We start from the raw sequence: 16,697 nt of genomic DNA, 5'->3' as shown, positions 1-16,697 counted from the left end.
CAGTTACTGCTGCAGTATCGGGGGTCTTTACGGGTGGGAGGTTGAAACCTACATTCTTTGGTAGTTTTTCCATGTAAATTGGTTTCATCTATTGAAATATAATAATAATGATGATAACAAGAAGAAGCCGGTTGCCTTAGAATGACAACTGTGACTTGCATAAGGAAAGAAGTGATTTGCGACGATGTATAAATTTTCCACGAGTATGAGAGGCACCACAGGGAAGTGCAGTAAGTGATGGGAGGGAGGCTTTATTAACTAAATTTGTCTATTCAGCGACTGTGGTGCAGATAGGGAATGTGTGTTTGCAACTGTTGTGCTCCGAGAACAGAATACAGTTGTGATGATGTATACTGTCTTCAACGACAGTAATGGGAGGTTATTCTGATACCTTTTCCTCCGTGTAACGAAAGGTGATATCCCGTCATGGCCAAAAAAAAAAAAAAATGAGGAGCTTTTATAAACATATTTAAAGGATGGAGTCAGGAGAAGCTTTGCTCTCCGTTCATCTATGACTGACGGTTTTGCAGGGAAAGTGTGAAAAAAACCACTTTAGTCTCCCATCACATTAAGAACATCGAGCCACAGGCATTTCGTTGGCTATTGCTCTCATATCAGGGAGATAGAAGGCTGAAAAAAGTAGCATGATAGTCTTTACGTAGTGTCAGTGAATACAAACGATTTGGTTCAGTATAATATCAGTTTATTTGAATGACAGAGGATGACGATGTAGTATGCGGTCAAGGAATCTTTAAGAAGTTGTGTCCCGTGCCCAAAAGAGGGCAGTCTTCCTCTTCATTTGATTTTTTATCTTTCGATTTGCAGATGCTCCGATATGGATCAAGGAGCCTTCTCCACAGGTCAACGTCCAAGAGAATTCCCACGTCGTCATTCCCGCCCTTGCAAAGTCTAATCCTGGACCACCAAGGTAAGTTAGTGGCTTCATTCGGCTTTGACGTTTGATGGACCTTGAGAGATCATAGACTATATAGAAAGGTAGATATCTAGGTAACAACTCCACGTCTGTTTCTTTGGAAATTAGTTTCCTAGAGTATTTGGATTGCTTATTAAGAATTTAGCGTTATATTTTTTGGGGGGTCGACAGTAATTAACCGCCAGGGGCCAGTACTAAACACGGCGAAATACATGAGACGCCCCAATCCCTAGTGGCTGTCGTATTCGCGGAAACTTTCCTTGCAGTCCGTGCGGAGTTATTGCCTAGAATTAAGTAAACAAACATGACTGTATCTAGTCCAATACTTCTAAGTCTACTTTTCACTAAAGAATCGATGGAAGCACGTTCTACTTTTTCCATGTTAAACAATTGCGCATCAGAGTCACCGCTTTTTAGATGCTACTGCTGAACCATATTAATGCAAATGTTCTACCATATAGAACAAGTTAAAAGAGCATTCGCGAGGAGAGACGGAAGTTGTTGAGCCACAATTCTCATAGATTAGGAAGAGTCCAATTTTTTGTCAAAACCAGACGAGTTCGACCAGTGCATTCCCTCACTGATAATATATATAGTAAAAGGCTGCTTGCATCTGAACAGAGAAGGCGGTGGGGGAGGGGAGACATCTCGTTTTGAGCGAATTAACGTGAAAGCACAGAAAATGCTGTTCCGCCTCCAAAGCAAAAGGAAAGAAAAAATCCGTCAGGAAGGAGTTATGGTTAACTTCCATAAGTCACAATTCCAGAGAAAGTGGCCGGAAAAAGTACAAGGATAAGAAACTTCCGTTGGTAACTGAAAATGAGGAAAGTCAGTAAAGATCGCTAGAAAGGTATCAAATAAAAGCACGTGTATATATTTATATATATATATATATATATATATATATATATATATATATATATGTGTGTTATATATATATATATATATATATATATTATATATATATGTGTGTATATATATTATATATATATATATATTATATATATATATATATATATATATATATATGAATAATCATTCACATCGAACCGTCATATATCATTGAGCTATTTCTTTAATCTAAATTCACTCTACTTCGGAATTTATATATTTTCATATATTACCGAAAAATATAATCAATTCCGAGTAGAGTGAATTTAGATAATTAAAGGAAATTTGTAGCTATGATATATATACTTATTATATAACAGATATTATTACATATTATATATATAAGATATAGATATATATAATATATAGCTTATATATAGTTGGTAATTAGTATTATAATATATAGATATATACATATATATACATATAATAGATATATATATAAATAGATATATATATATACACTTGTATGTAATGTATGTCTGATGTATGTATGTATGTATGTATGTATGTATGTATGTATGTATGTGAATATATATACTAGTATGTGTGTGTGCGTACGTACTGGTGCTCGATTTCTTCACTTTTTGGGTACCCTTGTCACCACAAAGTTTTAGGCCCATGGTAGGATTCGAACCCACACCTCATATGTCAAAGTGAGGTTGCCCTTATCCACTCAGACTCGAAGAAAATTATTATAAATCAGCAACCTCCCCCGCTCACAGCAAACCGGCGGCACTGAACATTGCCAGATGGTTGACAGGATGTAGTCAGTTGGTTTGTTGTAATGCCGTGCCCTTGGGGAAAGGACATCGGTTCAGAAGACGTGAAAGGTGCGCCCCTGATGGAGTCTGCATAGATCAGAAAACCAGATATCAGTTAACAGTAGTGATCATCAGTTCCACCCAGATATAAAAGACGAAAGTAAATCTTTGTTCTTGAAATCCACATTGAATGATGGAAAGGTGTTGTGGAACTGATCTGTAGAGTAGGTGGTGCGCCATATACCTGTCACAGGTTTGATAATTATGGAGATGTTACCTCTAGTACGTCTTCCACAGAACAAGGAAAATTTCGAGCTCGGATGAAAGGCATAAACGGGGTAACACCTGAATGACAGAGAGACTCGTGCATTTCTTATAACTTCAGAGCACAATTTTCCTATTAAATATCAGCTGAATCATTCAACCTACTAGGATGAAGATGAGACATCAGATGAAAAAGGTATTAGTTCAACTTCCATTGCAGTTTTTTTAATTCCTCATTTCCATATGTGTTTGGTATCAGGCCTTGAAGGAAATAGAATTGTCATCTGTCGCCAGTGTGCAGTGCTTTCCAGTTAAGCAGTGGCGCCATTTCTTTATTGATTCAGCAATGTTCTGAGGTTCCTTCTCAACGCTGCAATGCTTTCAGTCAGGGCAGCTGAGAGATCTCGAGAAAGAGAACACTGGATGTCCTCCTTGGTTTGAAGTAGCCTCAATAGCAAGGTCAGAGATGCGAGGATATTTGATTTCAAGAGGTAACACTGAATCTCTCTTGGCACTTTCTCTTGAATTCGTCATATCAAATACATCGTGAATTCATCATTTTCCTTATAGCGCTGACTGGCCCTATGGGTCCCAGTGCTTGGCTTTGTGCCTAAATCTCGCATTCCATTCTGTTCCACAATCTGCCTGTTATTTAACTTATGCTAAAACTAGCAGCTGTACAACGTCCTTTGGACGTGTTATCAAATGCACATTCGCTTCTGAATGACTGGGATGTACATCCTTCCCCATCTACTGCTTCTGCATCACTGACCGGCTCTGTCAGGCACCGCCGGCTAATGGCAGGCACATACACGTTGCAACATGTTGCTCAGGAAAGATTTTCATTGCAAGCCCCCCCCCCCGAAACAGCCCTTGATAAAACTCAGCCTTAGTTAAACTTTGATATTGGTGTAAAATGCATTTGTAGTCATTTGAATGCAGTAGGCCTATCTTAGACTCTTAGGGCCCTAATTCCCAAGGGGGACCTGCATCCTCCCTGCTATCAAGGTTGGGGTAGTTAGGCTACGACCCCCTTCTCTTTTCTTCTTCCCAACTGTTATCCTTGCATTAAGGGATCGTTGCCTGATGTGCCTTCTCCACTGCCTTCTGTCGGAGGCATCATCCTCCACCAAACCTCCTCTCTCCATATCTTCCTTCACTTTATCTCGCCATCTCATTCTCTGTCTCCCTCTCGATCTTCTTCCTCTAACAGGTTCCTCCCATGCCCTCTTCATTCCCCCCTCGTCATCCATCCTCAACAGATGCCCATACCATCTCAATCGTGACTCTCTTATCACCTCTGTAATCTTTACTAAGCCTGTCCTTCATATTTCGTCATTTTCCAATTTCTTAAGCAGCAATATTCCCATAATCCACCTCAGCATTCTGATCTCTGTTCTCTCAAGCTTCACTTCCTCTTTTCCTCTTAGAGCCCATGTTTCTGTTCCATGTATTATCACTGTGTTATACACCTTGACTTTTAGCTTGATTGGCATTTTCTTATCACATATCACTCCTGCTGCCTCTCTCCACTTTCCCCATGCAGCTTTTATCCCACTGTCAACTTCAGCCTCACATCCTCCCTCTTGGTTTAAAGTAGATCCTAATTAATTAAACTTTTCTGCCTGTTTTATAATTGAGCCTCTTCTTTCTTGTATTAATATTCTATCTCTATCTTCCCTGCTGCTCAGCAAAACCTGTTTTATTCACGTTCACCTTTAAGCCACCCCTCACAAAAGACTCCCGCCACTCTCCAACCCTTCTCTGTAGGTCTTCGTCATTTTCAGCAGTAATCACCAGATCATCGGCGTACAACAACTCCCACAATTCTTCATTCCTGATCTCTTCCCTCAACACATCCACGACCAGCACAAACAAAAATGGCTTAATGCTGACCCCTGGTGGAATCTAACACTAACTCCAAAGTTTTCTGTTTCCCCAACTGCTGTTATCACTTTTGTGCTCGTTCTTTTAGGTATCATCTCGACCAACCTAACCCACTTTTCTGAGATTCTCCTTTTCCTCAAACACCAAAACATCACTTCGTTTAGGCCTCTGTCGTATGCTTTTTGAAGGTCTATGAATACACAATAGAGCTCCAGGTTTCTCTCTGCGACCCCCTTCTCTCATGGTCGATAAGGCCTCCCGCCCCCAAATATTGTGGGAAACGCTTGGGCACCCATTCCCTAGGCGGTTTGCCCCCCTTACTACTAAGGGTGCCTTTGGCCTCCATGATGTGGGGATCCTGTTTGTACATACAAAAACACTTCAACATAGATGTCAACTCTGAAAGTTGTACAAAATAACGGGGTTTGAAAAAAGAGGGGTCATGACCCCCTTAGAAACGACCCTTCAATTTCGGATTATGACTAAAATCTCCCTGAGAGGAGGGGAGTCTATGGTAAAAATTTGGCAGCCCTAGCTGTCATTTCCAAAAGTTGTCAAAACGAGGGGGTATGAAAAAGGGGAGTTATGACCCCCCCTTAGAAACGGTTCTCGAATTTTGAAGTTTGACCAAAACCTTCTTGGTGGGAGGGGAGTCCATGGTAAAAATTCGGTAGCCCTAGCTTTCATTAGTCTGGGCGTGCGTAACGAACTAACAAGCAAACAGTCAGAAATTACCTTTTATATACTACATAGATTATAAATAAACATAAAAACTTTATTGAATTTATTCTTATATTGCAGTCGTAAAATATTGAGGATAGGGTAAATAAGAAGATAGGTCGATAGGTGTACAGAGAGAGAGAGAGAGAGAGAGAGAGAGAGCAATATTGAAATGTTTCGAGAGCGTCTCCATTGTGGCGGAGTTGTAATCCCCCGTCTCTTTAGGCGCACAAGTGCATCTAATCGTGACCTGAGGGATCTCAAGAGGAAGATTGAGGCAGCAATGCAGTGAACTGATTCTCCCGCAAGAAAAGGCCTTCTCCTTTATGAGAGAGAAAAAGGAGAAGAAGAAGAAAATAGAAAATGGATTACTTGTTTAAAAAGACAGAATGTTCTGTGACCGAAACGACCATTTTTCTCAGAGCTATCGCTCCAGCATGAAAAACCTTCCCTCACGAAGGCCTACGAACATATTTAAGCTGTATTTTAAGTTTGACGTGAAACAAACAAACAAACAAGCACACACACACACGATAACAAACTCTGGCGAAGGAGTCGATCATTGTTGCTTCAAAGAAACAAGACGGTCACTTTGATACTGACTGGAATTGGGACCTTAGAATAACTGGGAAATGGGACTTCTCTTGAAAACTGAAAAAAGGGGAAATGAATAATAATATGACATTGCGTCTCTGTCACATTGTCTTTTCCTCCGCTTTGCTTTCTAACTCCGTTTCGTTCGTGTCCCCAGCTACAGATGGCAGAGGGGGGAGGACTTACTGGGAGGACGGGACGAGTTGCAGCTGGAGAAAGTGAGACGCAGCCAGTCCGGAAACTATTCGGTCAGCGCCACCAACGAGAGGGGCACCGTCAGCGCCTCCTTCTTCCTCAACGTCCAGTGTAAGTCTCCAGACTCCTCTTCTGAGCAGTCTCTCCCTCCTCAGTGACTGTCGCAAATTCAGTGACCTTGTCCCCCATCATTTCCAGGGGGAGCAAAGATCTCCCCGATTAGAAATGGCGCTCCGAGTCGTCAGAATAGACAGCTGAAACGGTCGTTTCACTCTCGTTGCAGATGGTCCGGAAGTGCTGCCGCCCATAGACAGGGTGACGGTGGAGGGGGGAGGGAGTGTCAGCGTGAAGTGCATCGCCAGAGCCAACCCGCCAGCCAGAGTGATCTGGTCTCGAACGCCTCACTTCCAGAAGAGCAAGTAAGGACCCTTGTCAGAGTGCGCTGTTCAGGCGAGGCATGTCTATTATAAGCACATATACTTGTACATACACATACATATATACTAAGAAACCACAAATTTATGCACGTGATTTTGTTTATTAGCTGAAGCCACAGGAAAAGTTCAAAATGAAACGACAGAGTGCAAACTACTTTCGTATGTTTTAACTTTGTACCCCGAAAATGTGTTGAATACACGAAAGCACTTGGAACTCTGTCTTTTCGCTTTGAACTTTCCTTCTGGCTTCAGTTAACACACACATACACACACACACACACACACACACACATATATATATATATAATATATATATATATATATATATATAATATTATACACGCACACACACAAGGGCCGGAGCTGGCTCAAAGTACACACTAAGAGGGAGCCAGTAGGGGGCAGCGTCATCCGGTATAAACAATTTATTTTGTGCCGACGTTTCACGACGAATTCCAAGTCGGCGTTGTCAAGGCTAAAGGTATAATTGTTTGCGAGCATTAAAAACTCAAATTAATTTATGGTCATATACAGTGTCAACAGCTCTTTATGAAGTTAAAACATTTCAAAGTGAATGCGACTGGTATTTTCGTCGCGAAACGTCGGCACAAAATAGATTGTTTATACCGGATGACGCTGCCCCCCCCCCCCCCCCACTCCCCCCCCCGCCCCCCCCCCCCCCCCCCCTCTTACTGCCTCCCTCTTGGTGTGTACTTTCAATCCCAGCTCTGGCCCATGTGTGTGTGTGTGTATGTATATATATATCTCTTAAGTATAAAAAGCCCATTAAAACACACTGGTTTAAAGCTAAGGACTGTGGACTCGCTTCCATCCTAAACACTACTTGATAAGGGTGGAAGTCAGTCCACCGAAATATAGTCCTAGTTCTAAACCAGGCGGTTTTAATGAGCCTTTTATACCCGAGACGTTTCCTGTCTTAACAGAAGAATGTATACATACATATATATATATAAATATATATATATATATATATATAATATATATATGTATGTATATATATTTGTGTGTGTATGTATATATAAACATTCAATTAATGAAGATCGATTTCCCAGTGCTAGATCTCATGAAAACGAAGCTGGGTGGAAAGTTCCAACACGAGACCTTTGAATGAGCCGAAGACAGTCACAAAGAATAGTTTGATTCAGCTGTTTGTGCCTCTAAACCTGAAGAAATTATCAGAATGACCCTTCAATTCACAAAGCTAAACTCAAGGGCGCGGAGTTATGTACAGAGTACGAAGGATTAGGTTGGTTAAATTGTTGAAGGTGCAAAGCTTGAATATGTAGGGGAAATCAAGAGACACACAGATGTAAGTAAAGAATCAAGGGATTCAACACTTTTTCCTGGCGTCATTTAGGTGTCCTAGTATGAGAGGGCACCAGTGGATTTTATTGGCATTGGTGATACCAAGTGCCATTCAGACTCCACAGGCCACATATGAGAGATGCAAGGATTTCGTAATGGTGTGATCCTGAAACCCGAAGAAGTGTGAACTTGCTCTGTGTCGTCTGTATTTTGATGGGATCGTTCTCTCTCAAAAGGCTCAGGGGCGGATGCAGTCAAATTGGATGTGTTGCAGAGATGGCTTTTATGACCTTCAATCTACAATGACAACAGTGGTTTATAGGGATGGTCAATATTGAAGGATCATTTGGTCTTCGCGTCAGTGAGTCGTCAGTGGCGTGAGAGGTCTTCATGAGAGAAAGATTCGATTTTTGTGATAAGCGACCCAACCTTGACTTCAAACTCTAGCTATGTTCTTTGTAAATTATGACACTCTGTTGTTTATATGTTTATGAATAGAACCCTCATTCAAAAACGCAACCCTACTGCAAAGGTACACTCAAAAGAGTGGAATTTTAGAGCTTGGGGAAGTCGATTCTGTATTGATGTTTAGTCTAAGATTTACTTGGTCGAGTTGGAATTCGTAGGAAATACATATGCAAGTTAAGGTCAGATTTGATCTATCAGGGTTCCTACAGTCCACAGTAGGAATATGAGTGTATCATCGGCCCTCCATAGAGTTTTGTGACGGTCAAGTCGAAAACTGGTAGACATTTTGAAACTAAAGAATTGAACGTGAAAATGTTTGTGCAGATTTCAGTGTCAAGAAGAATGGAGAGAGAGAGAGAGAGAGAGAGAGGAAGACGATGCCAGTGAAGGCTGGGGCTGCCACGCACCTGTTCAAGCTGAGTTTGTACCTGTGAGTCAAGTAGGAGTTGGGCTGTGAAGGAAGAATATGAGCTTGATGTCTTTTTGAAATTATCGGTTTTAAGGTGGGGTCCTTAGTGTAACTGAACGCCAATCAGGAAATTCATCCGATTGAATCCTCAGATATAATAATTTGACTGAAAGCAAAAATTGCACAATTTTCTGACTTGGCAATATTCTATGACAGCAAACTAAGAAGAATGAGGAATGATGAATAAAATGTAACCTCTGTTGAAAGATTTTATTGAAAGATATTGAGAAATGTTAATTGTACGTCGGGTTTTATTCCAAAGTGAATTAGACACGTCTTCTTCTATAATAGAATGATAATAGTAATGAACCAAACAAAAACTTCCTTCAGTTTTCTTCTGAAGATTGAAAAAGAAACCCACAAAATCATTGTGTATAACGTGTTTACTTATAAGTATTTACATATTATTTTACTTAACACCCGAGTACTTCCAGGCCCTATCTGTGGCCCTTTAGACAGCTGGTTGGGCCTTGACCCAGGCTGTTGGACAACCTAAACGCCTCATGAAAAAGGGCCACAGATGGGTAGGGCCTGAAAGTACTCGAGTGTGGAGTAAAATAAAATGTAAATACTTATAAGTAAACACGTTATACACAATGATTTTGTGGGTTTATTTTTCAATAATACTAATAATCTGAAGATGAGAAACCTGTTTCCGGGCCAGAGAGAATAATTCAGAATGAGCGAGGGAGGGAGGGAGGGCCTTTTCAGTCGTCTCTTATTGTCTCCTTGAGCATCACAACAACGTATCCGCGGAGGTTAATAATGGATTAGTGTTCACTCTGTCTGTCTCCACAGCAAGACGCAGATCCTGAGTTCGGGAGTGGCCAAAGCGGAGCTGGTGCTTCGTCACATCAAGCCAGAGGACACCGGCGTCTACTACTGCCATGCCGCGAATTTAGTCGGGTACTCGTTACCCGTCAAGACCAAAATCATTGTTTTGCGTGAGTATACTTCCAGATTTCTGTGCTCGGTAACATATAGATAGATAGATAGATATTAAACATTTACTCTTCTCTACCTTGCTCTGTTCCCTGCGCTTAACACATAAAATGATCAGTTTAATTTTAAAACTTTTGTTTTGTTTACTTATGTATTAAAGTTTCCTTCCTTTTGTTCAAAGAAAATTACTTTACGTATGTATTCGTGTGTGTGTGCATGTGTGCAGCAGGTATCTATACGTGTATGTGTATGTATATATATATATATATATATATATATATATATATATATATATATATATATATATATATATATTATATGTATATATACACATATAATCAAATTAATTGGTTTATGTCGCGATGTCACTAATATTCTCATAAGGAATATATTGAACAATAGAGCCAGGTAAGTACTCATGAGTATTGAGTAGAAATCTGCATTTGGACAAAGCATCCATTGCACTGATCGATCGCTGTGCCAATCATCATTTGGGCGAATCGATCTCTGGAGCAATCTTCATTAGAGCAATGATACCAGACCTACTGGGAATTTATGTCTTTGCTTGTCCAATAAGCTACCATCTGTCGTTACAGTAATTGGAGGCAGCATTTTGTCTTACCACACTGAGACCAGGAGATGCACATTTCACCTCGAACAAGACAAGACTTTACCGGGAATCGGCAGCTATTTTGCTCACTATTTGATCAGAGAATCAATAAACAGTATTCTGGGATGTCCTCCCATGGCCGTTATTGTGACCCAGAATGGTGACTTGGCTGTATGAATGCTCCACAAAATATGTCTTCTGAATCCTTTTCATTAACAGCCATTTCTCATATTCAGAATCGATGCGAATCCCAGCCCGCAAGTCACGCACGATCTCTTGCCGCTCAAACCTCCACCGAAGCATTTTCGATTGCAGCGACTGCTCCTGTCAGTCATTCTAAAGGTGACAAATCATTTCCCCCTTCAGAAGGAACTTTCCGTTGGAGGAGAGCACATTTTGTCGAAGGGCTCTTTGCTTTTTTCATACGAAATGAACCAGCGCATGGGAATTTCAAAGTAAAAACATTACACATATTTCCCTCCGGTTTGGGAAGCTATGGCCTGAGCCGGTCCCCCCCCCCCCCCACCCCCCCCAACACACACCTACACACACACACACACACCCACCCTGGCCTACCTACGGTTACAGCTCATACCCCGGATAATCCTATTGAACCGATTATAAGCTCATAAGGCAATTTAATTTAGGCCATTGACCTGCAAATTATGGAAATTGCTGTATAAAATGGACATCATTCTGATCTAATAAAAAAGCTAAATAACTCAAATATTAGTTTTTAATTCAAAACGAATAGTTTCGGCGTCATTTGATCACAAATGACACTCTGGAGTTGATTCCGTTTTTCATTTATGCGTCGGGTTTTTAGGTGTGAAATTCAGCGTCAGTGAACTTGGAAGGGGTTCGAGTGCCTCGAGGAATTTTGTGTCCCTGGAAGGGCTCTCTCTCTCTCTCTCTCTCTCTCTCTCTCTCTGCCAGAGGATGTTGAGGCCCTCCTTTCCAGCATTTCTTTCTCACCACCTACCTAGGCCTTTCCAGGCATTCCTCACCTCCTCCCTCCCGCCTCTCCTTGATTATCCACTCTTTCCACCTACCTATCTCCTCCACTCTTCCCACATGACCAAACCTCGTCAAAACATTTTTCATCTGTGGTAACCTTTTCGCTACTTTTGTTCATTTCCACAGATCGATCACCCTTTCAGTTCTTTGTTCGCCATGTCTGCTGCTGCACAGTCACTTCATCTATAGATTCCTCCTTTTTGCATTATGCCCAACTTTGCTCCCTAGACAGTCTAAGCTTTCTCCCAGTCTTTTGCACACAGCATCCTGCTTCTTTGTTTGAACTATTCTGTGAGTCCCCTCCTCTTTCATCCTGCTCTCTTTCAGTATATTTGCTCCCGCAGTCTTCTGCAAAGCTACTGCAGACAGACTACCTCCACCTGCCATGCCATACCAACATTCATGGCTGTGCGTAGTTCCCGTTCTTTGTCATAAAACTCACGTTGCTCATATTTACCCGAACGTTGCATCTCGCACGAGACCTTTCGCTACCACTACAGGCTCCCTCCGCTAGTCCCGTTCAGTGCTGTATCAGTTTTTCATAAGTTATATTCTTACAGAGATCTTTCACATTCACAATTGATCCTTGATCCCATTTTCCTGCTGAGAGCAACCAGATTCGCTGAACATCAGCACCAATATGCAGTCAATGAACCTCGCTGTCGAACTTCTCAGTTCCAGAGGTCCTTTATTCCTCCTCACACCTTTGGACCGTGGAACAGCCTCCTTTCAGACGATGTCATGCAGCTGGAACTCAAAAGTTCAAGCGGAAATGCAGTGCATTACAACCCGAACACAATTATCCTTTGGATTTTAATCTCTAGCAAACATATATATACAGAAATTATGTAGGATAAATTCATAAATTAACTAAGTCTACGGGCATAACCGCCCTCGTTTCACGGGCAGAACCAGCTTCGTTTCAGAGAATCCCTTCTCACCCCCACCCCCTTGTGGGGGGGGGGGGGGGGTGTGTGAAGAAGTAGGATGAAACTCCATTATAAACCATCTTAGGGGTCACCATTATAACCCTGCCAAGTTTCATGCCCATCGGACCAGCCTTTTTGGCCGTGATTGAATGACAGACGGATGGACAGACATAACACCCATTGCAGTAAGATTAACATTGGTATTTATTTATATATTAGTTTGTCAATTCATTTTTCTGTTTTAATAAGTGGGGTCTCTTCTTTCTGTATTTCCCTTTGACTCCTCTGACTTCTCTAATGAACACCACATTCTTTGGAAGCTTGTATTTTTAATCAGTGGCGCATATGGGATTGTTCCATATGAATAGGGTTCTTCATATTTTGAATAATATAATAATAATAATAATGTATTATAAAAAAAATCCACAATTATATATTAAAATATATCACTATGCAAAAAAAGGAGCATCTAAAAAGGTGGGCGGGGTGAGAGAGAAAATAGAGCCCATCATCGAAGTGCTGGTTCGAGTGTTATGTAATTCCAAACTCAACAGGCAGTTGCGCCAACTACTTGATCTTCGAACCTGCGAAGTTTGCTCCTGCTTGCACTGCTTGGACGCCGTAGTTGGAAACATCCACAGGGACGTCGGCTATCTGGAGAGAGAGAGAGAGGGGGGAAGAGGAAGCAGAGCATCAGGGTTCACATGGTCAACGTCAGTTTTGAAATTAAAGTCTTTTAAGTAGTGCTTGGCAATGAAACTGTTGATAAAAGGGTCTTCTTTTGTAAACGACTTGTTATCTTCAAAGGACATTCCCATGTTTATAACAGCGCCTTCAACTCATCGTCTCACGTGAGAATCGTCACTTTTAAAAATAATTCGTGCACCATCCCAATTAATTCTGTGGTCTAAATTAAAACTCCCCTCTCACTTTACATTTTAACGTCTACACCAATGAGTTCGAAAGTCTGTGTTTCTCTACATAGTGATATACTTTAATATATAATTGTGGATTTTTTCATATCAGGTTATTCTTCGCGAGACTGTGAATTTCTTAATAATATAATAATAATATAATAATAGTAATAATCTTCAAACGTCAGCCCTTTCCAAGACCATTAACAAACCACATCTTATCCCACAACTTTGAACCTAAATGTTTGATCCTTTCTTTGACCTCTCACCTCATACCATCCATGAAGATATTAAAAAGCCTCGCAGACATAACGCATCCACCATTTTGTCCCAAGCCAGACACTTCCATCTGAGCAACGCATGTCCCCTGCCATGTATCTTATACCTACCCCTCAATATTGACTCTGTCAGCTTTATTTTTACATAGTTCATGTACGGGAGGTGAGAACACTTGATCTCGATACCGCCTTCCTGGTTGAAACCCACACTGACTTTCGTTTCGTTTCAGAGGAATGATGATCAGAAATATCTCCAGCCATCCCTCTCATCGTTTTCCGACCTGATTCTATTTCCTAACTGTACTTCTGAATCCTGGAATGTGGAGGTCCCGTATTGTCCCAGAAGCCAAACCATTTACAAATACATTTCCAGTCTTTCTCCTCTATCATTCCAGGAACACCCCCCCCCCCCCCCCCACATACAGTCACTCTCTCATTGGCCAAGGGTGTATTATGACCTTTTTCACGCCAGTTTCATTCTCTCTCTCTCTCTCTCTCTCTCTCTCTCTCTCTCGTTCCAATACAATACTGATTCTTTTGCTTCTTAATTAAATGGGAAAACTGTGTACATTTGTGGTATTTACTTTTATTTAAAAATGCTTAAATACTTACAAGTGTCCAAAGAGCAGTATTCCAGTTTCAATTTTATTTTGAGTAAGTTGCTATTTTTCTATTGTTGCTGTAAAACTTGGAGACTCCTTTGGAAATCATTTCTTCCGGATGATTGGACGCCTCTCCTCTTAGCTCCATCCTTTTGCTTTGAGGAGTAAAAGTGTCCCGTCGTTTCTTTTACACTCGACCTCCCGAGGCAGTTTGACTCTTCAACATGATAGAAGTGTCTGTCCTCTTGGGATTCCATCGCTCTTTTTCCTGCCTGCAGATCACGAATCTTTTTCTAGCCCGTAACACTCTTCTATCTTATGGAATAGAATGTAGGATTGAGGCCAAAGGACAAGCACTGTGACCCATGAGGTTATTCAGCGATGACAGGGAAATTGACAGTAAAGGCCTGTCCACATGACCGGGCCTGATCGGCGGACCTCCCCTCTAACGGCACACTTGACGGGCAAACCGTCTCAAATTGCCCGATGGGTCTTGTAGCAAAATCAACATGGTGGTGCCCGATGGCTTGAGCTTCGACCCTGGCAGACGTACGTTAACCATATACATTTCTTTTACTGAGCCATTCTTTGCACCACATTCTCTTGTTTTTCTTCTTTTTCATCACACACACAAAGCAATTATCATGCTACATAATATCTTCTTCTTTGCGGTAGGCACCATGTTTATCGTACCGCACTGAACACACAACTGGCATCGTCGGGCACCCCCACCTCTCCGTCGCCTCCCCCGTGTGGACGACATTCACGGGTAAGCCCGCCAGAATTTGCCCGTCAACCCCGGAGCACGCCGATCAGTCCCGCTCGTGTGGACAGGCCTTTAATAAGTTGGTCTGAAAGGTGTAACAGGAGGACGACCTCAGTTTCACTATGAATAAGTTGTTAGGAGAGGGTGCAAAGGAGAATGGAAGAAAGAGGATATGAACGGAGGTACAGTAAAAGAAATGAGACGTTGAAGGTAGGGCCCTAAGGAAGGGACGCGGCAAAGACCCTTAGGCAATGCCTACAGTGCACCGAGTGAGGTGCACTGACGGCTCTACCTTCCTGTGAACATCGCTCTCCTCTCTGAATGATTTCTGTTCGAACATAATCTCCGCTATGCTTGCTTCTTGCAGGGCTGCCTGTAGATCTCGTCAAGGTAATTCTCGTAATATACCTGAAGACTGACTTGGTTAAAGATCTGTATACATACTCACGAGAAATGTTTTTACTGTGGAGGCAAAATGGTAGCCCGAGGGAAGGACACCCTGCATGACTAATGAGACAGGCGAGAGCGCAGTTCAAACTTGCTCTTAAGCACTGCAGATCAAATGGAAAACAATTAAGAGCAGATGCACTGTCTAGAATCTTCCAGACTCCCTACTCTTAGTTCACTTGATACCATTAAACAAAAACAAGCTTAAGGATGCAGCTGACCCTGGCAACGAACGGCCGATTGCAATCACAACGATCGCATCGAAGATACTTGAGTCGGTTCTTCAAGTGAGACTTCTCCCCTTTCTACACACCACTGACAACCAGTTCGGGTTTAAAGCAAGCCACTCAACCAACACCTGCATCTACATACTGAAAGAATTGCTGAACTACAACCTATCATCAGCCTCTCCTGATTTCATTTTTTTTGTGGATATGAGAAAAACATTTGACAGAGTAAACTACCCGAAGCTCTACCCGAGGCTGCATAAAAGAGACACACCCCTATATCTAAATGGCATTTTACATTGCTGGTTCTCCACACAGCAATTCTGTGTCAAATGGGGTAACGTATAATCGTACACCTTTGGCTCCCTAAACGGGCTTCGGCAAGGGGGCATTCTCTCTCCATACCTGTTTAATACGTACACAGATGCCTTGAATGTTAAACTGAACTCACTCCCAATCGGATGCACCGTCAATGAAACAACTATAAACAACCTCTGTTACGCCGACGATATGGTTCTGATTTCCCCATCAGTACAAGGTCTCCAACGACTCACCGACACTTGCCGCCAAGATCGCTTAAGCACATTGCAGAACCACAAATTTTCTTCGGAAACCATCGGCTGGAATATGTGCACAAATTTCCATATTTGGGCCACATTATCACCGAAGACCTAAAAAATACGGCAGACATTGAACAGAGGCGTCGTAAACTATGTGCATCTGGCAACATGATTGCAAGGAGGTTTGCCTTCTGTCACTGACACGTGAAACTGCTGCTCTTCCGCTCGTACTGCTACAGTATCTATGGGTGTTCCCTCTGGACGAACTATACTCGAGAGGCCATGAGACTTAATCACTGTTGTGCACAGTGACATTTTGAGACGCCTCACAAACACTCCACGCTACCACTCCTCCACACAGATGTTCATAGAAAACCACCTGGACAATTTAAAAATCATTGTAAGGCGAACAATGTTTAGTCTGGTAACCCGAGTTAGAAACAGCAGCAACTCACT

The 16,697-nt window shown here is 41.8% G+C and overlaps 1 protein-coding gene across 1 annotated transcript in view; it reads left to right on the top strand.

Moving 5' to 3' along the window:
- The window catches only part of LOC135213209 (uncharacterized), a 106,025-nt gene that overhangs the window by 47,581 nt on the left and 41,747 nt on the right, over nt 1–16,697 (top strand). Inside the window, exons 5-8 of the mRNA XM_064247190.1 lie at nt 826–928; nt 6,212–6,360; nt 6,533–6,668; nt 9,748–9,893. Of these exons, the coding sequence (XP_064103260.1) occupies nt 826–928; nt 6,212–6,360; nt 6,533–6,668; nt 9,748–9,893 (534 nt within the window). The remainder of the gene's footprint in view (nt 1–825; nt 929–6,211; nt 6,361–6,532; nt 6,669–9,747; nt 9,894–16,697) is intronic.

This window comes from Macrobrachium nipponense, chromosome 42 (assembly GCF_015104395.2).
Source record: "Macrobrachium nipponense isolate FS-2020 chromosome 42, ASM1510439v2, whole genome shotgun sequence".
In the NCBI taxonomy this organism is placed as follows: domain Eukaryota; kingdom Metazoa; phylum Arthropoda; class Malacostraca; order Decapoda; family Palaemonidae; genus Macrobrachium; species Macrobrachium nipponense.
The sequence above is the reverse complement of the archived record's forward strand: the minus strand, read 5'-3'. Positions and strand labels throughout refer to the sequence as shown.